The sequence below is a fragment of the Sciurus carolinensis genome, chromosome X, assembly GCF_902686445.1.
Source record: "Sciurus carolinensis chromosome X, mSciCar1.2, whole genome shotgun sequence".
Lineage (NCBI taxonomy): Eukaryota > Metazoa > Chordata > Mammalia > Rodentia > Sciuridae > Sciurus > Sciurus carolinensis.
Window position 1 is genome coordinate 43,776,459 of NC_062232.1, and position 25,492 is coordinate 43,801,950.

The window sequence follows — 25,492 nt, forward strand, 5'->3', positions numbered from 1 at the left end:
CCAGAGAAACTACTCAATTACTTATTGAATTGACTGACGCAAATGATCGACCAGCCAATGCTCCAATATTTTTCTAAGTTATAGATCTCTTCATAGAAAAATCTCTCAAATTATACCAGGTCACACACTTTAGTGTTTCAAAGGCCAGAAACAAATGAAACTCACCAGTTCCTGAACCTCGAGGTGCTGGAAGGGCAATGCGTATACAGCAGTTGGCCACTTCTGTGAATATGTCTGGATTGCGGCATGCAGCTGGCCCAAGGACACGAAGGATGTAGTTGATCTCCCGAGAGCCAAGGCTGCCAGACACAACACCAGAGGTAGTGCTTCCAGCTCCACTTGTAGCTGCTGAGCGAACAACCTAGCAAAGAGAGGGAGAAACACTGCTGATTAAATGTCACTTTCTAAAAATACAACTGTAGCCATGGAAGGGTTAACAAGGAATAAAATACTAAACAAGCTCTGGCTCAAAACAGTGGATAGTTTTAGATTGTAGGGAGAATGATATACTTGGTCCAATCTATCCCTTCTCAATTAAAAAAAACAAGGCTCATAACAAAGTTAAGCACATCTCAAAACTATCAATTCTTAGAACAGAGTGCATATAATCTTTAGAGAAATTAGAAGATGAGTCTAGACAATAAATCCCACATAGTTTCCACATTTAAATGCCAGTTCCTAGCCTCCCCCAAAATACTATCACAATTTTAAACAAGAATGGTTCAAATATATAATGACAATCACTTGGTGTATATGAACAAAATTAAATATTTTCTTTATGCCTAAAGTCAACCTTCGGTCTGAAAAAGTAATGACAGTTGCAGGACATATCCAACTGCAGATTGTTTGCTTTCATAGCATAGGGCTTAGACATAGCCATGATTTTGTTCTTCTAATAAAATTACTTGTCAATCATGGAAAGTATGAATAAATAATTTAAGTATTTCTCATCTACTCCTCTGTGAAAAGATGTTCACAAATATAAATATTTTTTTTAATTTTTTTTAGGGGTTTAATGGGACTGAACCCAGGGGCCTTTTACCACTGAGTTAAAATTCCAGATTCTTTTTATTTTTGAGACAGGGCTTTCCTCAGTTGATCAGACTAGCCTACAATTCGTAATCCTCCTGTCATAGCCTCTCGAGTCACTGTGATTATAGGCATGTGTCATTGCACCCAGTCACCTTTTGATATCCTAAGACCATTTTATAAAACAAAATGACACATGCCCTTTAGCCCTTATGTTCTATGTACCTGGTCATAATTATTATTTTCATGTTTTTAGCTACAGAAAAGTTGTAATTTGTGTAAAGCCATAATTTATTTATCTCGTTCTCTACTGCAGGATATTTGATCTCTAATTTCTTGACATTATAAGTATGTCCACAGAGAAAACTCTTGTGCATGCACATGTTGGAATACCTGATGTTAGTCTTCAGATAAACTCAGAATTTCTAGGTCAAAGGATATATTACACTGATGGCACTAAATTGCTTTCAGCTAGTTCTCTATACCTGTACCTAACAATGGATATTATGAAGCATTTTTGCTTTGCAAATTTGATGTGTTAAAACTGTCACTGATCTCTCTTTGTTCCCCATGTCAAAAATAATTTATTATAGAACTCTGAAAGTTTTTCCCTTGTCCAGTGAGGACCTTTATTTAATTTTAGCATTTTTCAGTTTTAAGATTTATTTTTTTGTCTGAAACTTATCTGGATATACATATTTCTTCCCTGTTGGGCTATCACCCGACCATGGGATCACTGTACATGTTGCCTTTAATAGTTTTCCTCTTGCTTTTGTATTATGTAAGGTGAAACTGGGATTTTGCATATGTAAGGCAAAATCATCTAGGCTGGGTGAAGAACTGCTTGAGAATCTAAGATGTATACTCATATACAGATGGAAGTATAAATTGGTACCACATTTCTGGCAAGCAAGTTAAAAAAATATACTTCTTGGTCCAATTTCTAGGAATTTCAAAGAACCACCATCTTATACATGAACAAAGCTAGGGTCAAAATGCATATTTTAACGGTATTTATCAATGTGGGAAACATCACGAGAGAGTGATGGAAATGAAATCTATTCACAGTCATATGATGACTGCTGTAAAAAATTAGTAAGACAGAAAATTTTATAAAGTACAGAGGTGGAAAAGTTTTACTTGTAAGATATTTGTCTCCCACCTCTCTACTTATCTTAATGTTGATGGTCTAAACATTTTATTTTTTATTTATTTATTTAAAAAAATTTTTTAGATGTTGACAGACCTTTATTTTACTCATTTTTATGTGATGCTAAGAATCGAACCCAGTACCTCACACATGCTAGGCAAGTGCTTTGCCATTGAGCCACAACCCCAGCCCAAACATTTTATTTTTTAATAATTACCTTGACATTTCTTCCATTGCTTTATAAATTTCCTAAAACATACAAACTTGTTTTCTGATCTGTATAATAGTTATTTTTAAAATGCCTATCACAGTGCCTGGGAAATACAAACATTCAAAAAAACTTTACTTTTACACCCCAAAATACAGTATTTTGAAAACATTCTTGGATTAATACCTCAGAGGCAATCCTACAAAGAACTTTAAGGCATACACTTAGGAGAAGATATCCTAGTTTTGTGCTGATAGTTTTTGGTTTGGTTAAAGAAACCTAAATTGTCAGAGAGGATTTTCCAGAAATGATACACTACTATAATAAAACAGTATATAAGGGTGGAAAATATATGCAATATATATAGCTAATTATACACTCTATGTAGAACCAGAAGTAGGTTCTGAGACCAAGGAGACCAAAGTTATGAGGTAAAGCTAAACCAGCAACTGACACTCAAAAGACTCACTTTTTCCATGGTGTGACGGAGGGTGCAAGGATCCTCAATGATGTGTCTTAAGAGAAGAGTGACCAGGGGAGTGAACCCATTGAAGCCTGAGCTCTGGGTCAGATTTAAGATCATGCGGGTACTCTTTAGCTCTGCAAACATCATGGCATATTTGTGGTCTCGGGTTAGCCTTAGGCAGAGGCGAAGAGTGGCATGCAAAGTGTCTGGGTCCACAGGGACTCCCAGCATGCTCACGCAGGCCCGTATTAAAACAGTCACCATATCTTCTGTTAGGCCCTGGATCAGGATCTCCCCAATTTTTGTTTCTTCCAGGCTTGTTTCCTTTTCAGTGTTTGTATTCTCTAGGGCCAAAGGGGTTTCTACAAATGAAAAAGTAACAGTATAGACAGTTTAACCTGATGTTTGTTTCCATACCTCTCCCTCTTAAGTAACCACCAAAGAACTTGGGTCCTATTAGGAGAAACAAGCCAAACACTAATTCTTAGGTCAGACGAAAATGCATAGGTAAGGGAGGACTTATGTTAAGCAACGCGATAGAAAAGGATATCATTTGCAATGAAATTTGCCAGACTTAAGTCATAAAAGGCACTTTGATTTTAGCTTAAAACAAAACAACCCCCCCAAAATCAAAACAAAAAAAAAACTCCTTAAAATATTCAAAATGAAAATTCCATACCATTGACTTTATTTTCTTTACGTTTGATATCCAATTCTTTGCTTTCTTCCAGTGTCTTCTCTAATTCCTGCCCACTGCTGTTTTTTGAGTTTTTATTCAGCCGAGGTACCCTGAGGAGAGTCAGCATCACAGGTCGTCGGTTCCCAGTTTCTTCATTAACCTTAAAATTCAAAACAGATTAAAAAAAAAAGAAGAAAGAAAGAAAGAAAAATCTCATCAGGTACAGCAGCACATGCCTGTAGTCCTAGTAACTCTGAAGGCTAAAGCAGGAGGGTCACTTGATCCCCAAGTTTGAGTCCAGCATGGGCAACATAGCAAGATCCCATAAAAAAAAAATCTATCAAAAAAGAAATTAGGAATTATTTAGGTGTGTGGAAGGGGACATTTCAGGCAAAATGCTATAATAGGAAGGAACCTTGGCAATTTATCCCATAATTTACAGAGAGAAAACAGAAAGGTTCCCAGAGGTAAAGAGATATACACAGGCCTTTTAATAAATTCTAAACTTGCTTCCCAATAGAGCAGAAACCATATATTACCACTCTCTAATCTTTGACTGAACACTCAAAAAATAACTTCTAGGAAGGACAGCACCAATTGCCACAGACCAATGATTTAATTAATAGCATTTTAGGCTCACTTCTCTGAAAACTATATCCAAATTAGAAGTGGTACTCCTGCTCCTTAATGCTGCTTCAGAATGAAGCAGAGCAAAAGTCATAGCCAGTATATTCCCCTTTTCAATAAAGTTTACAGCACTGGTGACCATGTACCTGCACCATCGTAGTGAACTGGACGGTGTATCTTCTTCGGCCTGCAGTGAATCGCACACTTGTCTCTCCAGATTTCCAGGCAGAGTCGATAGTGCTGTTGTTGCTTGCACTGTAACTACACCAACGCCCAGAGCGGTCATCAAACCAGCGCCAGTTGTTGCTGTTGGACTGTAGGTACTAAATATAAAATACAAACATTCTTTGTATTTCCTTCATGGTTGACTGTTACCAAAAACAGTAACTTTATCAGTGTTCACTCTTAACACTAAGCCAGGAAAAAAGAAACACACTGGACATTTAATAAAGTCTGAACACAGGGGAGTTTTCATATGTATTTAGCCTCTCATTGCTAAATATCTTCCTAGGCAAATAAAAAACAAAAACAAACAAAAAAAATCCATCTATGTCCTTGTTTTCCAATCCTCTTATTTTCCTTCTGTTTCCCCCATGAGGGGAATGCTCCTTTGAGATGTATTGGACCAAGAATTTTGTTTCTAAGAATTTAGAAACATAATGTGGTATGTACTCATTTTCATCTAAGGAGCACTTGCTTTTGGATACTCGGTTGCATTGTTGTGTACAATGAGTTGTTCTTCAGGTACCATAATTATGAGCCATTTCTCCTCCATACATTCCTTTAACATTTATTTCCACAAAAAGTTTTGAGGCACTTAGCAGCTCCCTAAGAAGACAATTCTAACTCTCCATTTATAAAAGAAGATTCCTCTAAGATTTAAACCTTGGTCAGGGACCTTTATATCCTTCACCACTCTCTTATATTCTCTTCTGGTCTACTCTTGCCTCGAGAAAGTAAACTATCCTGTCTATTACAGACACTATGTATCACACACCTTAGTCATCTGAGCTCTCCTTTTTGAGGAGATGGCTGTCTTTTCATAGAAATCAATCAGGAGCAACACTGGAGTGATCCACCTAAAAGGGAGAAATGTTTTGTTTGGGGCAAGCCAGAAATCTGTTACACATTAGGAAAAATTGGACTTCATCAGGCATATTACAAAAGTACTCAAGATCAGACCCATATATGCCCCAGGAAAGTGCTGGATTCAGGCCTTGGGCTCAATGAGGCTAAGTCCCAAGGGAATAGAATGAAACCAAGATAGATATTAGGATCACTCACTTTGGGGTTTGGACCTCCTTTTGTTCCTTGGCGGCCTGTAGGCAGGGCTGAACTACTTCCAAGAGCTTTATTAGGACATTAAGGATGCCACTTGATTCAACAACCCAAGCACAAGGTAGCTTCAACTCCTGATTGATTTATCAAAGGAAAAAAAAACAAGGACATTCAAATTTCCAACCAGTATCAACAAGTAGCACCATATAAAACAAACAGAATTGGCTGCATTCAAATCCAACCTCTTACATTTATCAATCTGATAATCTGAGATGAATTACTTAAATTCTCTAGGCTTTGGTTTTCTCATGAGTCAAAGGGGCCATAATTTATATCTCTAGAATAACTGTGATGATCAAATAATCTCCCCCCTAAAAAAATATATATTGCGACATAATCTTTGGCACCTTTATATGCGTGAAATATGGAAACTTATTAATATTTTTAGGAACTGTCATTGAGACTCTGTTGTCTTGACTATGATTTTAAACCTTTGAGTTACGAATAAGCTTTATAATTTTATTTTTGTATATTACTGGAGATTGAATCCATGGGTGCTCCACTAAGATATATCCCCAGTGTCCTTTTTGTATTTTATTTTGAGACAGGGTCTCACTAAGTTCAACGCCTTGCCATCCTCCTGCCTCAGCCTCCTGAATTACTGGAATTACAATTGTGGGTCACTATGCCCATCTTCATGGAAGATGGAATAATTAAATAAAGTTCATGGTTCTCCTTATTGGTGCTTCATTAAAATACCCTTTTTAATAGAAACCCAATAGAAGTTAATGCCCAACTACCAGTGAGAACTGAGAATATCGAAAATATAGAATAAGATATGCATGATATGGGAAAAGTCATAATTGCAATGCTGGATGAAAACATACAAAACTGTCTATATACACTTATTGAAAGTGTTTAAATGGACAGAAAAAGGATTAGAATACAAGACTTTACCTATGATTCTTTATAGATAGTGGCCCATGAGTGACTTAAAGTTTATTTTATAATGTTACTGAGGACGCCACACATTCAATACTTTGAAACTTACACAAAGCCCCATGACAACTTGATACATATTGGATGTATCTCTTGAGTTGCTATAAAGGGATCATTCCACTGAATTCAGGTTGCTATCTAAACATGATGCATTTGTCCAAGGTCAACTGCTTCCTAAGGAGTTTGTTTTTGTTGGAAGAATAACATGTCTAGACTAAATCATTCTCTTACCTCAAATAATATGCTGACTAACCAGGGTAGGGAAAGAACAGAACTGTCTGAGTACCTGACACCTATTACCTTAACACTGACCACATCTAATTTCCATAGTTGAGATTTCTCACGCTTATGCAGCTGCCATTTAGGTTTCCTCAGAGAAGCAAAAATATCCCAGGTCCCAAGTACGATAATCATTTAAATATCCGTCTTTGAAACTACTAAACCCATATCTGTTGACTCAACTAATTAAGACTTATTCTCAGAAGCCCATCTCACACTGTCCAGAAGCAATGTGTCTATCCTTCCTAAATTCAGAAAAAACTTGATACATTTCATGTATCCACAGAATGTTTTCATTTTGTTTTTACTTGTGCACATTTACCTATCGAAAACTATGTTCATGAAAAGCAGGGATCACACCTTATACTTTTCTTCAATATCTAAAGTGGTGGTTGTTTGATAAGTTTTTCATGAATGAATTATAGGGCCTGAAAGATCTAAATCTTACCTCAAAAAGTAGCGTTAAAAGCAAGATTCTGGTAGCCAAATTGGAGGCCTGGGGCAGGGTAGCCATCTGACTGATCCACTCGGACACAGTTTTTGTGTCACTTGTTGTTAGGGGAAGAGCAGCTTTGATCAATACATCAGCAGCTTCCCACACCTAGAAAAGCAGAAAGGGGTCCCAGTTATGCAAAGAGATGAGGTTTGTGAAAATATTCTCAAACCTTTAAAATACTCCCTTCACCCCAAAATGTTTCCTGAGAATAGGTAAATAAATAGTAACTTACTTACTTATAGGAGTTTAATGTCTAAGGAAAGTTAATGTAGTCAGCACTAAACAATTACTTTCTTAGGCTTAATTTTAAGAAGACTACATTCTAAGTTAAAGGAAATCAATGTTTAAAAAAATTCTTTGTGTGAAGTTAATTCCAAAAAGGTTCTACAGATTTACACTATCAATAAGTTTTCATAAAATCCCTCTCAGAATTATCAAACAAAAACCCCTGACAAAGCTAAGAAATTTCAGTACATTTTTAGTTTACTCCTTTAGGTTTTAAGTTTCCTTAAAATCATTTGTTAAGCTCTTGATACAGATTAAAGAAACCAAACATTTCTGTGAAAATCTCTTACCCAGTTTTCCTTTAGTTTTATGTTTCTATGCCTTAAAGTTATACTTATATAGGTCAAAACATTTTTAAATTTTGAATTTTCTCCCTGAATCTAGGATTAGAAATTATACAAAATATTAATGATTTAAATATATAGGATGATTAAAATAATAAAGGAATATAATGAAACTGGCTATTTATGGGTGTCTGGATTTGGGGTAATTTATTTCTTACCCTACTTCTATAATTAGCCTAATTTTATAATGAGGGGAAACACTGTCTAAAAAGGAAAAAATAGCCAGGTAGGGGAAAGGGTTACAAGTATCCATCAGTAAATGGTTGCTGAATAGGAAGAGAAAAAAAAATTATTGGGGCAGGGAGTGGCTAACTTGGTTCAACAGTGAAAGATATTTTGGACTCTAGATGAACCTGAGAGACAACTAGAGAAAGTTTTGATTTTCCCTGCCAAAGTTATTTTGGTAACATAATCAAATTAATAGTTGTACAAAACATTCAAGCAAAAGTTAGATTTTCCTCAAAAGAATTCAAATAGAGAATAGAACCATACTGAAATTACAGAAATACTGAATTTCCAGAATTCAGCTTGTTAGATGGCAGGAAAATCACTTTGCATACATTTTTCTGGTCCCTTGAGAGCTTACCTGATTGACTACTTGCTTCAGAATCATGTCACGATAGTCTGCTCCATTACGTTTGATAGCTGTCATGATCAGATCACATACACGGTACACTGTGTCTGGCAGTTCATCAAGAAGGTGGAAGCAGCCTGGCAACATGGTATCTGTGAAAGTGTGGAGCTCATCTTGCTCCAATGGATCAGCATCCTGAAACTTTTCTAGACATTTAGCCTCTTCCTCTTCCTGCTTTTCCCGAGCTTTTCGTTCCTCTTCCTCTTTTCGACAGGCAACTTCCTGGAGACAGAGAAGGAGAGAGTAGTACACAGGAGAGGTGAAGGAGGAAAGATGAGGGAGACCCTGGGAATATAGTCACCTCACAATATGAATACTTTCTATCTTTTCTAGTAGTTGATACCTTGGTCAAAGTACAGTGATAAGTACAAGGGAAGTCACACAGGTTGGGCTAAGGCAGAGAAGGTTGAAGGGGATGTCTCCAATACCCTAAAGCATTGCCAATTATCTACAGTATCCTACACTACCTCCCAAAAAATCATTTTCAATGCTTCCCCTGCCTGATCTAAAGCTTCAGGTCAAAACAAGGTAGCTTCAGGAGAAAGCAAGGTTGGGATGAATGAGTACTCCCATGTCTTTCTTTAATCCAACTACTCTGCAATAGCAGCACAGTGTTCACAGAAATACTAAGCTTAAGTGAGCAGAGCCCTTTTATATGCCATTTCCTGGTTACCTCAGGTGACTCTGCCCTTTGATCCATTGGAATGTCCTGCCCCAGAGACATTGCAATTGCTCTCATCATCTGGTCCTCTTCAGACATGCTGAGATCCTAGAGTGACAACAAAGAACCCAACACTTACCCAAACCCCAAACAAAGAAACATAAAAAGCAACCCCAACTCATAAGGAATCAAGATATTCTGTGAACAAGCTTTAGAGAGTGAAGAGGCTCTAAATGTCTCAGTAGTAAAAAATATAAACAACTAGGTAAGTAGGTTTACCCAATACCCATAAGAACAATAGGGGAAATCACAAGGAAAATTAAGGTTTCAATGTAAATACATATTCTGCATGTCAGGAAACCATGTATTTTGTACTGGTTACTGACTGTTGGTTCTTCTACAAAGTGTAATAATTTGCATAGCTACAGGATTAGGAAACTTCTGGCTATTAGAAACAATGAGAGTTATCCAAAAAAGAAAATATCGACAATGGAGAAGTGTGAAAATGAGAAAAAAATTATAGAAAGACTAATGATGGAAGAATGAAGGTAAAAAGGATACCAACAATCAAATTGTTACCGTGGCCTGTAAGAATTTATAAGCCAGCTCACCCGAACAACTCCTCCCATGATTGGAGGAGGGTGTGTTAGAAGGTACTCTGTGGCCTGCTCCATGGTGCTGGTGTTCAACAGGGCTTCCATGGCATGTTCTCTTGTGAACCCCATGTCCATGAGCTGTAACAAAAATTTAAGAGCTCAGCAGCACAGCTCAAAAATTTCTAACTTTATATGATTCGTACACAGAAGAACAAGTGGATCCCCAAATTCTGGAAAACTGGCAACGGAAAAAGTATCTAAAACATTGATTTAGTAATTCTGCTAGGAAATAATCATGAAATATAAAGATTGATACATAAGGAAACTATATACCACAGTTTGAAATGAGCAATAAGTATCTTGTGCAATTAACTTAGAATGCCTTTAAAAAAATACTTTGCTGTATATTATAGATAGTCTAAAGTAAGCATTGCTTTCATAATCAAAAGGGCAGGCATATATATAAAAGAGATTGAACAAGACTCTAGACTTAAAGAAAACCTACATATATAAAAATTCAGGGGGGAAATGCTAAAGTGATCTACCCATTTTAAAAAATGAGACCTATACATTTATTCAAAAGTTTAATAAAAAAGGTTTGTATGGGACTCAGATTCTAGAAAGCTCTTGTCGGAGAATTAATGAGCTACAATATCCCTTCCCTTTACAGATTAATCGGAAAGCAGCTGAGCACAGTTTGACTCTAAAGAACAGGCAACTGAGAACATCAAAATGAACATGCTGGGGAGGACACAAATCTGTATTACCTGTTAAAAAAAAAACTAAGACTACACTCCTACTCTCCTCAGGAGAAAGAACAAAACAATGCTAAAAGATGAGGGAATTTAAATCTACTTCCTGGTTAACAGAACCAGACACTTAGTGGTATATGAGCTTAGAAAATACACAAACATTATACTTCATCAGGAACAAAGTGCACGTTCTACAACTGTGGGGCCAGTTGTCTACCTGTTGTAGTTGCTGCTGATTGACTTGAGGTTCCCTGCGGGAGCCACCTTCTTCTTGCCCTGAATCTTCTTCTCCTCGAGTCCCCTCTTTCTCTTTGCTTAGTCTCTCTCGAATCACAGGCTCTCCTCGGAGGATGTGGCACAGAATGGCTAGCATGGACTCAGCCATTCGCCCGCCATAGACCTTCAGGGGTTTCCGGTTCCACAGGTTCTTAATACAAGTGAAGGCTGCCTGAAAGTCATTTGAAAAGTATGTGAGGATCTTTTTGCCTCAATTCAAAGCCCCAGGAGAAAGAGATGACAAACCTTTGGGACAATTCTTCTACAATCAGTGTCCACAAAATTTTAGGTAAGAACTGCCAGAGCCCAAGGATCATCAAGAAGGAGCCTTTAATTCATCCTGGAAGTATCAATCTGAAGTTCATAGTTCATACATCCACATATGGAAAATTCTCAAATGATCTCTATCCTCTTCCATAGGCTGCCCTATCTGGGTCTAGAATCCTATTTTCCTCAATAATCATATTATTGAGCTGGGATACATGTGAAAGAGCACTTGCCCAGCACACAGAAGGCCCTGGGTTTAATCACCAGTATTGTAAAACAAAAAACAAACCTGACATTATTTTTGTAAGGAGAGCAAAGTGAGAATTAACCCAGTTAGCACAAGAAATTCCGCTTGGTTTTAGAATGCTGAATACTCACTTTCTGAGTTACCACAAGGAAACGAAGAGCACTGAATTGTGGAAAGTTCTGGACACCTCCTGGCAATTTGGCAGGCAATGAATGTGGAGATTCAAGTACCGTGGTGGGATTCACCATCTTTTCCACAAGCATAAGCCAGGCATCTAGGAATTCTCCTGTGCCATCAGGTAAGTCTGAATGTTCCAATCCCTCAGACACAGGAACTTTGCCTCCCATGGAGAGAGCCCAGTTGAAAGTTCTAAATTCAGATATGAGAAAGTATGGGGATAGAATATTAGTACTTTAGATAAGGTGGATGATTTACATTTAAAGGGTCCCCAATGTCTACATGAGTATGTGATCTTCCTCTTGAGTTACTACTTTAAATTTGTCCAACATTTATTAGTTTTACTTTTCAAAGCCTTAAAAAATGCACACATACACATATACCACTAAAACTCGGCTTAGAAATACTCTGATCTAGAAAAGTAAAAAAGTTTATCATATTCAGAAAAATGTAAACAGAGAAGTCTGTTAAAAACCAGAAGCCAAATGAGTAAAAGTACAAGGCCTGACAAACACCCGTAGGACAGGCTAAATACCACCCACCACCCTCCAAGGAAAACAGAGACACATGTGGCTGGTTCCCAGAATATGAAATGGTATAACCAATGGCTATTATAGCAAGGTACACAGAAAAGACCAAACTTCAAGAAATGCTTCTCTATGAAGAAAATAACCCTTACTCAAAAAGAGCATTATGGCCTCCAGAACAGAGAAATTTCTGCAACATGAGGTGGTAGGGATACTTCCTTTCATCAAACAGCATTGGGGAGGTGAAACCAACTGAACAGATGAAGAATGTCAGCCTGAAAGAGGGAGAAAGCAAAAATTTAACCTTTTCTGTCACAAAAGCAATTGGGAAATTCACATAGAAGCTAAGTGTAAAATTTAACAATGCACCACAGTGACTGACTGGAAAGCAGATGGGTGACTAGTATGGTTATTAAAATTTCAAAGATAAGAGAAGCATGCTTTTAATCCCAGTGACTTGGGAGGTTGAGGCAGGAGGATCACAAGTTAAAAGTCGGCCTCAGCAATGTAGTGAGACTCTGTCTCAAAATAAAAAATTAAAAAGGACTAGAAATGTGGCCTCAGTGGTTAAGCATTCCTGACTTCAATCCCCTCAAAAGAAAAAAGAAACCAAAGATACAAAACTTACACTTGCCACCTAATGAACAATATATGGTTCACTGACATACAGTTTGATTGCAAATACTTTTATGATTTCTTCGTTCTAAAACTAGGTACAACAAAAACAGGGCCTTACAGTTTATTTGAGGTACATATCTAGAGTAAACAAGGAACCTAATCCATGTTCTCTCAATTTAGTGGTTGACTCTCCATTAAGTAGATAGGAACAAGTTATATTAGTTTTAAGGAAACATTCTTGTCCCTGCATCACATGCAGAATCTCACCTGAAGCGAGGAGTAGGTGTATACGGTGGGGGCTGCCAAGATAAGCCCTTTGTGAGGAGCTTAGTGAGGGCTGAGGCTGTTGATCGAGCAGCAGGTGTTGGTGCTGTAGTGGTGCTAGCAGCATGATGGCTCCTTCTCTGCCGGACAGGAGACCCCACACAAAGTTTAACAAGGAGTCCAAATAGTTCAGCAAGTGCTCGGCCTAATCTGGAGGAAGCTGGAATCCAGAAATCAGAATAAGGGTGTACAGTATTCTCAGAACAGTTTCATTCCAACAGAAACATTACTGTTAACACATTTTTATGATTGACCACTTAATCTGAATAAAATCTAAGAAATTCCACATGATAATACAAAAAGTTCGCAAGGGAAAAGTGCCTCTTTTGAAAGCAGGAGGCCAAGAAGTATGCTGACATTCAATATATAACAAGTATGAAAGATAAGCACCCATACACTGTTCAAGGAAGTATAAAATGAAACTGCCTTTGCAGAAGTAATATAGCAATATGCATTGATTAACTAAATGATAAATCTACTGAATTATGGAGTCACTTAAAATGCTTACAGACAACTTTATGTTGGCAAAAAATGCTTTAACAATTTGGAGCAGAAAAGACTACATATACTATATATTATCTGATCAAAACATAAAATATAGTCCTAAAGGAAAAAAGATCACTAGGAAAAGCGTAACAATTTTAAAATTGGAATTTAAGGAATTATAGGCATTTCAAACTCTCATCTTTGTAGGATACTTTTCAGTATGCTGTTCAACAACTACTCAAAAGAGCAGAATACAGATAGAAACAAAAGTAAAAGGAAAATGTATAAAAAGGCAAAGAAGGCTGAGGATATATATATAGCTCAGTGGCAGAACACCTGCCTAGCATGTGTGAGCCCTTGGTTCAATTCCAGTACTGGGGAAAAAATTTTAGATGGTAGAGAAAATATGCCCAAATATTGTGTCCTTGCTCTCCTTTAAACATTTTTCTTATTTTTTTCTTATCTCTGTAATGACTACTACTCTGAAAATCATAAAAATGCTGTCCTAGCATCTTTGAAATAAACATTTTCATTATGATCTACAGGGTTAGATCTGAATCAAACTAAGTGAATTTATGTATACTTATGAACCTACTGTGTAGATTCCATTTGAGCTCATGTCACATATCATGCTCAAAACTTGACCTCTGAGGTATACAGCACAGTAGGACAGGAAATAGTCCTAAAAAGGTTTAAGATATATGTACTGCCTGGTTGGAGGCTAAGTATATTCAGACACTGAAAATCTAATAAATTCAAATCAATGGGAAAATGCATCCAAATGCACATACTTTCATGCCATTGATATACTTTCATTCCACTGATTTCTGAAGAACAGACAGCAAAGTGGCTCAAACGTAGTTCAAGAATTAGAAGAAAATAAAAGACCACCAACCACCAACAGACAGGTATCAAAAGCATGGACTAGGACTAGGCCCACATAGAAACCCCAGAATACTCCAAGGTCCTATCAAAAGAAGCATAACATGACAAGGAGAAACAAGAACAACTATGTGGATGGTCAATTTTACTTCAATTTGGGGGTAGTGCTGGTAGATTTTCAAATTAAAGTGAACCAAAGAAATGACAATAAAATATAAAAATCTTGGTGACTTAAGATAACAATTGGAAACATAGCTCCCAGGAGCTATGGCTTTTACTTTTCTTTATATTTGTATTAAGGTGTTAGAAAGTGGCAACTATTGAGGAACACAAAATAGTTTCCCCAAATGCTGACATTACATTCATAGCAAAAGATAGCAGAGAGACAAGTATACATATTTAATGCAGTTTTGTTTTCTATCAATGTGTCTTCACACAGATGACAAAATATATAATAGGCCATGTCACTTTCCAAAGGTTTCTTTAAGGGACAAAGAAAGGAAGAGGAGATTAGATTGGCAGAGTACCTAGACAAGTGATTGGGAGATGATAGGTCAGCTAACATGTGGCACAAAGGGAAAAAGAAAACTAAGAAGTATACAGTGGACTCGGCACTAAGGAAGTAATAATAGGTACGTTGGACAGATATTTCAGTGGAATGGTAGGAGCAAGAAGCCATATGCAATAGTTGAAAAGTGAGTAAGGAGTGAAGGAATTTACGGGAGGGTAGACATGGCTCTCAGGAAGAAATTCTCTCATCTCTGTATCCCTAGGAGCTAGTTTAAAAAAAAAAAAAAGCATATCATAGCAGGGACTCAATAAAGTACATGTAATTCAAAGAAGTTTCAAACTTCTTTACATGAAATGATATACAGCCTTTGTAACCCAATTTGCTTGAGAGCTTGTTAAGCCTCTGAAAGCCAGAAAAGAGAGTAGAAGGGAATGAATTACTCACCTGACAACAAAGGCTTGATTTGTTTAATTCTAGCAGCCATGGCTGGTGTGATTTTAGATTTGCCCTTAGAGTCTGAAGCAGTAGGTTCATCTGTCTCCATGGGAGCCAATGTGTCACCATCTAGCCCAATGCCTTCCAATAAGCCCTGGGTAGAAGCATCCATACTTCCAGCTGTTCCATCCTGTTCTCCATCTGGAGACATAGAGAGGAGCAATAAGATCATGGACAGCCAGCACTTACCTGCTTCCTTGTTCTGAAGAGTCCCAAGAAAGAGCTACTTATGGTGCTTCTTACTCTTTAAATTTCAATGACTTCCTAAATCTGGAAAAAAAAAAAAAAAACAAAACACAACCAAAAACCTGTACTTAAATGATCTTCTCTATGGAACTCTACAAAGCAGCTTACTGGTGACATGGACAGTCTTAACCTATGGAGTACCATTCACATAGACTACCATAGGCATGATGCTGTCAATGTGGATGTCCTGCTAGAATTCTATAGTTTGTTCACTAACTCAAATTGGACATTAGAGCATGTCATTGGAAAATTCTATTTCCTAGTATTTACAAATTTTGAACATGAATAGGTGATGTGTATTGAATTTTTGGTGTGTGTGCTCTTAGGTCTAAGAATTAACTGTAAACCTTAACAAGTCACTAAGTTTTCTTTTTGTTCTGGAAAATTTACATAGAAACTGAGTACTTTTTTTTTTTGCTAAAGTGAGAATATTAGAAAAGGCAATTCTTTTACAGTGAATCTAATTTCATTCTTAGAGCTGTAGTGTCTGATAGAAATGTATTTTTAGTGGTCACATTAAAAAGTAAATTAGGTGTTTATATTAACATATTGTTTAATCCAGTATGATCAAAATAATTATTTGAACCTGCAAAAAATTATCGAAATGTCATGCAAAAAATCAAAATCTTTGGATACAGTGATTTTTACGAATCAACCTTACATTTCATAAAACTACCTACAAATGATGTTCATTTTTCAAAATAGCACATTAGAAACCTAACAAGGAAGGGGCTGGGGAGATAGCTCAGTCGGTAGAGTGCTTGCCTTGTAAGCATAAGGCCCTGGGTTCGATCCCCAGCACCCAAAAAAAAAAAAAAAAAAAAAAAAAAGAAACCTAACAAGGAATGGTCAATTTTTGTACTTTTACATGGCACTTAATTGTTAATTAAAAAGAAAGATGTATGAAAATGTTTTATCTAAGACTACTGCAAATGTTCTGTGTGTGATTTTTGAGGCAGAAATATGGGTTCTTCTTTCTACTATATTTTCTAATTTTTATCATTAGTTGTGTCTTGTAGTGATGAAATGATAAAAATAGTGAAAAGATAAAAACTGAGGTATATGTATGAAAAGAACTAACTAAAATTTCACAATAAACCTACAGACACAGGGACAGAACTTAGAAGAATTAATGACTAAGATTTTAGTTTCTTAGAGTTACCTGATCTTTTTCCGCCCTGGGTCGTACCTGCCTTCTCATCCTTTGGAACCAGTTTCTGCATGTCCGCTTGGCCAAATTCACACCCAGATGGTAGGCTGCAACAAGAGAAACAGTAAGCCAAAAAAGAACCAGAACTATTTTCACTTTGCATGGTCTCTAACTTGCTTGGTCAATATTATCCCTCCTTGGAGCAGTTAATTATCCTTATGATAATAAAACACATGCAATTCCTCAGACAGCATTTCAACAAGGTTTCCAGTCTAATTTTTTATACCTGGCTAATAAAAATAGGATCAAATACTAAACACCTACCATACTGACACAAAACAGCTGGGGTATCAAATCAAATATTCACAAGATGATATAATTGTTCAGTTAAGTGGGAAAGACAAGAAAGACCAAATATTTTATCATGTTGTCCACCCGACAATAGCAATTCTCCATGCTTACTGAGCTTAATTTCTCTATCAGAAAATGTAATAGAGATATTAAGAGAGATGATCATTCTCTTACCTGTTTGGGGTACACAAGGAGAGGAGGACAGTGCTTTCCCAAACCAGAGAACAGTATAATTGGCTCAGCTTACTCAGAACACTCAACCCCAACTGGGAACCCCACTGGTTAACGGAGATGGAACGAATCTCACTCTGCAACCAAAGCAGAAAGAATTTCATATGAGAGACGGTCTTTGAACAATTATATACAAAATCAATGTTCATCTGTTTTCAAAGGATAAGAAATTATATTTTACTTAAGTGATATTCTCCCAGAATTGTACACTTCATCAAACTATCCCCTTTTAAGCTCATATTTCCTTAAGATATTCTTTTAGAGTCTTACATACTATGTCTAATATGCCTTCTCATCCTTTTTTGTAAAGTGAAAGACAGATATCATATAGGGAACTCTGTTCTGCTTAATAAAAGAAAAATAAAACACTACTTTCTAATTTTTTTTTGTTGGGGGGCAGGTTTATTGTTTTTCTCCAATTTTTATACTTTAGCAAATAGCTATTACACCACTAATCTTAAGAATTGATTACCGGAGAAGTACAGGTAGTGTGAGCACATGCAAGTATGTGTGTGTGTGACCATGCACACACACAAATACTCTCTTCAAGTAACCACAAGAGAGACTATGGATTGCAGGCACAGGATTTGATACTTTAAAAAAATTTTTGGCAATTTGTTAATTACTACTGATTTAAATGTTCTGTGGTTAAATGTTGTTTTCCACTCCATCATAAGGCTTATGTCTACTTGGAGAAAGATTAGAGATAAGACCTGATGAACATCTAATTGAGGTTTATGTGCTTTGGTAACTGACTACACATGCCAGTTGGCTTTCTAAAGATAATATGAATCAGTTAATGCCTGATGATTAAAAAAACCTCTCTTCAGTTTCAAGAAAGTCCAATTCAAATGATATCTTTTATGGTCATACAACTTCTAATAAAAAAAATCCTAAGGGAAAGTGAAATTAAATAGGAACTTGAAACATAAATGCAAACCACCCACCAAAACAGTAGACACCCCACAATCTCACTTTAAAAATGTGACTGCTCTTTTAGATGCTAGCCTAGGTATTTCACTAGCTTTAAATCAACATGTTTGCCTCTATGATCATTCTTACCTGTCCAACTCTACAAGTATGAACAAACATCATGATGTAGGCATGTGCGGCAGTGAGTGCATGCAGCAGAGGTGTGGCCTGAGCTGAGAGAGTAGCATCAGCAACATTGCCAGCGCATGCCAGTTCTCGCAACAACACTGAGCCGCCAGGGGATTCAATGGGGCGATGTAAAGGCTCCAAGGAAGAGAGGATGGAGTCCAACTGAAGGAGACCCTCCTGAAGGACTTTGGGTTCATGTGACAGTGTCTGAAACAAGAACAATTAATGTATTAATAATACACAAATAACTTCATATTCGTTATCTTTAAGAATCGCAGTGGAAGTGACTATTAAATGGAAGTCTTCCAAATCCAGACATGTCCATGTCTCTTACTTGGTAGACAGTGGCACATGAGACATCCCCCAACACCTCATCCTAGAGTAACATGCTACTTTCAAACTTGGTGATCTAATTGTAGAAAACATGTGAAGGCCAAACTTGATTACTCCTATACTGATGACTACATTAACTAAGGTTCCAAAGCATGGAAGTTAATCACTATCGCAATGCTCTTTTTTTCAAAACCAAGAGAGATGATTATGGGATTGGCATTAGCAAGGAAATTTCTTCACTGGACTACTGAAGGATTATATAGCCCTTGTAATTTCTTTTGAAATCTGGAGAAAAATCTCACAATAAAACACTATTGTTTGCTACACAAAGACAGAAGAAATTATGTGCCTTCCTATGACTTTAAATAAACCTATACACTATTGTTTGCTACACAAAGAAGAAATTATGTGTCTTCCTATTACTTTAAATAAACCTATACCTCTTCGCATTAGTACCTTAAAAGTAGGATAAAGCTGGATCATACTTTTTCTCTTATGAATGCCACTTAATAATTACACATAAAACATTAAATGCATGTGTATAAGTCACTTTTTTTTCAGCAGAAATTATTCATCATGTACAATCAGCTCAAAAAGGGGGTTCACAGATTTAATGCAATCACCACCTCAAATCCCAATCATGGGCAGGGGGCACGGCGCAGAAACAGGCAAATCCCTCCAAAATCCATATAGAATCTCAAAGGACTCTGAATAGCTAAAACAATCATGAGGAAAAAATAAAAAACTAAATTTATAGATTTCATGTTCCTGAATTCCAACATTACAAAGTTATAGTAATCAAAACTGTGATACCAGCATAAAGACCAATGAAACAGAACATAAGAGTCCAGAAATAAAGCTTCAAATTTATAGTCAAATTATTTTTGACAATGGTAACAAGACCATTTAATGAAAAACGGACAGTTTTTTCAATAAACAGTGCTGGGAAAACTGGGTATTCACATGCAAAAGAATGAAGCTGGGCCTTACCTCAACACCATATAAAAGTACTAACTACAAATGGACCAAAGAACTAAAACTACAAAACTCCCCAAACAAACCACTGGACTAAAGCTACATGACACTGAATTTGCTAATGATTTCCTGGATATGACTCCAAAAGCACAGGCAACACAACACAACACAACACAGTACAACAAAAAAGATAAACCAGACTTCATCAAAATCAAAACCTTTTGTGCATCAACAGACATTGTCAACAGTACAAAAAGGGAATGAACCTACAGAATGGGAAAAAATATTTGCAACTGATTTATCAGCTATGGGATTAATAGTCCACTATATGGAGAACTCCTATAACTAAACAACAAGAACAAAAAAACTAACTTGATTAAAAATGAGCAAAGGATGTAAAGACATTACTCAAAAGGAGGTATATACACATGGGTAACAAGCAGGTGAAAAGAGGATCAGACAAAGGCAAGCCAAATGAAAATGAGATACCACTCTATACCCACTAGGATGACTACTGTCAAAACCCAGAAAATCAGTAAGTACTGGCAAGGATGTAGAAAAAGAATCTTTGGGTATTGCTAGTGAGAATGTAAAATTCTTAGCTTTAGTTAAAAAAAATATGAAGGTTCCTTAAAAAATTAAACCCAGAATTACCATATGACCCAGTAATTGTACTTCTATGCATATACCTAAAGAACTACAAAAAGTTTTTTGGGGGGTGGGGTGAGTAGGTGGTACTGGGGGTTGAACTCCATCACTGAGCTATATCCTTAGCCCTTTTTATTTTGGATTTTGACACAGGGTCTCACTAAGTTGCTCAGGCTGGTCTTGAATTTGTGATCCTCTTGCCTCAGCATTCCAAGAAGCTGGAATTGTAGGCAAGCTCCATCACAATCAACTAAATGTAGGGTCTTAAAAAGAGATATTTGTACACCCATGTTCATAGCAGCCTTATTCACCATAACCAAAAGGTGGAAGCAACCTAAGCATCTATCAATTGATGGATGAATCAACAAAATGTGGTTCATACATACAATAAAATGTTATTTAGCCCTAAAAAGGAAGGAAATTCTGACACATGGTACAAAATGGATGAATCTTGAGAACCTAACAAAATCTCTAATACTGTATGATTCTACTTATATAAGGTACCTGGAGCAGTTAAGCTTAGAGAAAGAAAATAGAAAGGTAGTTCAAGGGCCAAGGTGAGGGGAGAACATGGAATAATTATTTAATGGGTACATTTTCAGTTTTGCAAGATGATACATTTTGCAAACTGGTTGTATAAAAATGTGAATACACTTAAATACTACTGAACTGTACATTTCCGAAGGTTAATGGTAAATGTCTTATGAATAATTTACCACTATAAAAAATTAAACAAGAGAGCCTTTTTTGGGTAAAATATGAGCAATGAACTATAGGCCAATTATGTTTAAAATTCATGACTATCAAAGCTTGAAAGGGGGAGAAAAATATATCACTTAACATACTAAAATGTGTTTAAAAGCTCCTGTCATAAATTATGATGACACACTAATAAATCAAGCAATAAAGTTTCTTTTTGAAGACAGACTTTCCCCTCCTATAAACTTAAATGATGTTAGAACTACATAGCAAACTCAGGAACAAAGGAACAACACTTTGACTTTTCAATGAGAAATAACATGGCACACTATGTATTAGTCACAAAATTCACTTGTAGAACATAAAACAAATTTATTCATTATCTTAGCTGAAGTGAGACCACAGTGAAAACACACATATAACTATTGCAAAATTGACTTCTAAAAAAAGAAATGAAAATATTTGGCCGGATGCTTCTTACCAATATGGATTTGCAGACACCTGCAACAGCCTGACAGGCAGCAGATGTGGGAAAGTCAATAGGCAGATTGGGAAGACCCAAAATGGTAACCAAAGGCAAGAGTCCTTTCTGATTCACAAATTCCTGGCAGTGGTCATCTGTTGTATTGTTGCTCAGAATAGACTCCACAAATTTCATCTAGGTAATGAAAATTTTTTAAAAAAGTTAGAGCCTGACGGAACTAGAAGGCCAGCTGGGAGTAAGGAGAGGGGTGGCCTGATACTCCTGAACCCAGTATTTTCTGGACTACTGACCTGAAGTGAACAGGGATAGATGTATGATATGTACCCTAATTCATCCGGGAAATAAAGAACTTCTTTATTCAAATAAACAACTTCTTCCCACTCTACCTTCTTAACCACACCAGGAGTTAGATAATTTGAGAGCAAAGTAGTTAAGTGACTTGCTCAGGGCCACATTATGAATTAGTGGCAGAATTCAGGTCTAATTTCTTAATTTGCTAATTTAGTGCTCTTGCATGCCTCCCCCTGAGGCAAACATCATGGATACTTTCCCCAAATGCGCTTGCAATGCAAACAGAACACAGAACTCCTCGAGAGTGATTTGGACCAAACAAAGCATTTTTTAAGAGTAAGAAATTAAAATGTGGGCAACAAACACAGAGGCACAAGAAAAACCATCTCTGGAAGTCTTGAAAGTGCTGAAAATGCTAGAACAAATGCTCAGTGGGTAGAAAACAATTCTGGGAAAATTCAAACACTTCAAATTTTCCTGTGAAATTCTCAGGAAGGTTAAAGAAAAGGTCAAATTGATTTAAAGGGGGTGGGGAGAAGTTAATGGGAAAAAAAACACATGTTGAACACATTCAGAAAGCATAATACTGGGCCTAGCACAACAAAGCCCATTCTTTTCCTGTCTGGATTTTAATGGGGATTGGTAACAATGAACAGAAAATTAAGAATACTAAGGGGTACAAGTGCTGGTTGAATTTTGGCAAATTAGTCTAACAGAACAAAAAGATGACAGTTTTGTACATCTTTCCCTTGTGCATTTTGAGGGTCCCAGTGAAAATAAATACACAAATTAGAGTCTTGGGTAATCCCATCCATTTTCCAGAAAAGTGCACACCTTTACTCAGATTGCCCTACAATGAATCTTACCACATTAAGGATGTAATCCATGAGGGGAATAGGAATACGTTCCTCTGTACCAACAACCCTGTTAAGGGAGAAAAGAGTGAGTTACACAGAAATTCACAATACCAGTGCAAGAGAACAAAGTGAGGAAAGGGAAACAGTGAAATTCTAGGCCTTTTTCTAAGTTAGAAACATAGTCTTTAAGCCTATGAACTAACAGACTCATACCACAGGGGAAAAAAATAGAGCTGAAATTGATCCTGAAAGCTAATATTTCTATCCTAAGTTTGAGAGCATAAAGGGGAGAAAAAAATTCAAGCCTTCAAAAATACAGCCCATTTGTATGTATCAAAAAAGACCATTAAGTGATCTTCTTAGGAAAACTATCATTAGAAGAATTCATCCATATAGAAATATTAAAAATAAGCAAGTTCATCTGAAAGATGATTTAAACATCTGCTTAAAGAAGGGGCTAGGCAAGAAACAAATACACCTTACCATGTTCTTTCTTCAGAGTTTAGAATTACAGAAAGTAGGAAAGGGGATTTAGTTTTGTTCAAAAATCCCTACTCAGATTGTCAAATCATATACCTAAAACTGGTCAAACACTCAAGTACTCCTTCCCTAACATACTTGCAACATGACAGTTACTAAACTTTTCCAACAACTGATCAGGTGTGTTACCTTTTCATATGTTTCAATACTACACAGTAGATGAGAAGATTGCAATAATGCCATAACTGCAGAAAAATTAAGTTTTTAGCTCAATGGATATTATCTTGGCTTTTGCAAGAAAGTTACAGAGGGAAAAAAACACCACACAGTATAATAAAACGAAACAAACTAAGATAAACTACAAAGAAGAAGAAAAGTAAAAAAAAGAGCATCTTAGAGATGGGCCCTTGGAACAAATTTAGGCAGGGAGTTGGGCAAGAGGGACAGAGACAGAAGTGAGAGGCAGGGGGAGAAGAGAAGGCAAGAACATTGGCAAGATGTTAATAGTTCTCATCGTGAAGGAAGACAAAAATGTGAACAAAGATATGCTAGGCATGAGAACATTTGACAGCAAAATGTAGAACAGGCAAAGAAAATGAACAGGTATCATGAATGACTTCAATGATAAAAATATCCAGGGTTTTCCAGGATTTAAGTAGGATGTTGTGAACATCCTCAATGGAAATCTGGGAAAGAACTGTGTATAAAGGAAGTGCACCTATAAATACAGAACTGTAATGATTCCACGGGAAGACAACAAACATTTCCTTGACTATAATGTTTCTCCTCAGAAACAGTGCAGTATTTCCCGTTATTATACCCATGATCATCCCAGTTCAGTCTCAAATGCTTGGGAAGAACCCAGAGATATGCCTTTATAGCTTAGAAGTGCAGGTGTAGCTCCAGCCCAATGAGCCATCTGCCCCTTTGCAGAAACCAAATATGATGGCGAAGAGCCTAAGTGATATAATAAAATGGGATCTAGATGTTCCCTTCATTGCTAGATAAAAGCTGGGGAGAAAAGCAAACCAATGGTGGTTCTTAGTATAACATCAGGAACAAAGCTGTCCAGTAACTACTTTTCTCCCTATTTTAACCTCATTTTTTGGCTACCAGACCCACAAAGCCATATCAGAATACTACATAAATGGTTAGCTTTCTGCAATAATACTCCACCTACCAGATGGTTTCACGAAAAGTGATTCTAATCTTATTTGAACAATGAGCCATAGCATCTTTGAAACAATAAGAATTCTAATGACAAGTGAAGCAGTTTGCCATAATTGTCAAATTAAAAATTTTAGGCTTCTTTCCTTCCCCAAAACATATGTGCATTCTTCCAACTCAATTTTACTTTGACCATTTTTTACATGTGTTTAGGAGGTAGGTATTTTTATCCAGCTCTTGATACAGAAGCCTTTGGCAAAATAGTCCTCCCAGTGGGCCACATTTCAGGAACAAATGCTTCTCTACTCTTTGCCTTTAAAACCTAAACCACTGCTATTCAAGTTCCAAAGACCACAAAATCTGGTTACTTACTGAAAAGTATAATCTTCCCCAACAATATCAAATTTTCTGAGAGCAAACAATTTAGAAGGCAGAAGTTGTCCAAAGACAAGTAGAACAGCATTCCAAGTAGTAAGTGTCTATGTTTCCCTACTCCATGTCAGTAAAACAAAATCATTTATTTCAAGAATATATATAAAGACCATTTTCATATACTAGCTATTGGAGTGGGAAAAAAGAAGGATATAATATACTGCCTAGGCTTGAAAAAAACAAAAACTAAAAACAAAAAAACAAAACCTGTAAACCCAGGTCCCTCAACAGGGAGAATGGATGAACCCTGTACCATTCATACAACAGTGATGAAAAATAATGAACTGTTAGCTGCAACAACATGGGTGGATTACAAAAACACGTCAAATAACGAATTCAAACACAAAAAAGTATATACATTAGATATAACACACATGTTAAAAATCCATTTATATGCTCTTTCTAATAGGAAGTTCTTAGGCAAAATTATTATATTAAGATAGAAATAAGGCCAATAGCTGCCTCATTTTGGCATGGGAAATTAGAAATTTTAAATCTGTGCAGTTTAGTGTATGGATATTGTACTTCAATAAAAATTAGGAAAAAAAAATAGCCTGTATGCACAAGGCATTGGAAAATGGATTAGGGAATAGGGAACAGGAATTTGGGAGCTTTACTGAAGAGTTGTAGAATTGGGAGAGGGATAAACAAAACTTTGCAGGTAAGAGAGGTGATAGCTATTCCAAATCTTTCTAGGCCTGTTCCCCATACTGGTGGAAAATTCACAATTCCCAATAAAAAGACTGTTTAGGAT

General features: G+C 36.5%; 1 protein-coding gene across 11 annotated transcripts in view; it reads right to left on the reverse strand.

Annotated features, from left to right (window-relative positions):
• Nucleotides 1-25,492, reverse strand: part of Huwe1 (HECT, UBA and WWE domain containing E3 ubiquitin protein ligase 1) — a 139,373-nt gene that overhangs the window by 40,430 nt on the left and 73,451 nt on the right. For 10 of the 11 annotated variants that reach the window (XM_047535471.1, XM_047535472.1, XM_047535469.1 and 7 more), the window contains 20 exons: nucleotides 22,669-22,726; nucleotides 21,509-21,685; nucleotides 18,334-18,579; nucleotides 17,215-17,348; nucleotides 16,702-16,796; nucleotides 15,243-15,434; nucleotides 12,863-13,079; nucleotides 12,130-12,252; nucleotides 11,405-11,642; nucleotides 10,701-10,931; nucleotides 9,747-9,869; nucleotides 9,148-9,243; nucleotides 8,427-8,696; nucleotides 7,164-7,316; nucleotides 5,444-5,571; nucleotides 5,157-5,238; nucleotides 4,306-4,482; nucleotides 3,533-3,692; nucleotides 2,857-3,215; nucleotides 166-361 (listed from right to left, as the gene is read on the reverse strand). In XM_047535471.1, the coding sequence (XP_047391427.1) occupies nucleotides 166-361; nucleotides 2,857-3,215; nucleotides 3,533-3,692; nucleotides 4,306-4,482; nucleotides 5,157-5,238; nucleotides 5,444-5,571; nucleotides 7,164-7,316; nucleotides 8,427-8,696; nucleotides 9,148-9,243; nucleotides 9,747-9,869; nucleotides 10,701-10,931; nucleotides 11,405-11,642; nucleotides 12,130-12,252; nucleotides 12,863-13,079; nucleotides 15,243-15,434; nucleotides 16,702-16,796; nucleotides 17,215-17,348; nucleotides 18,334-18,579; nucleotides 21,509-21,685; nucleotides 22,669-22,726 (3,455 nt within the window). The remainder of the gene's footprint in view (nucleotides 1-165; nucleotides 362-2,856; nucleotides 3,216-3,532; nucleotides 3,693-4,305; nucleotides 4,483-5,156; nucleotides 5,239-5,443; nucleotides 5,572-7,163; nucleotides 7,317-8,426; nucleotides 8,697-9,147; nucleotides 9,244-9,746; nucleotides 9,870-10,700; nucleotides 10,932-11,404; nucleotides 11,643-12,129; nucleotides 12,253-12,862; nucleotides 13,080-15,242; nucleotides 15,435-16,701; nucleotides 16,797-17,214; nucleotides 17,349-18,333; nucleotides 18,580-21,508; nucleotides 21,686-22,668; nucleotides 22,727-25,492) is intronic. The other variant, XM_047535476.1, reaches the window with a different exon arrangement.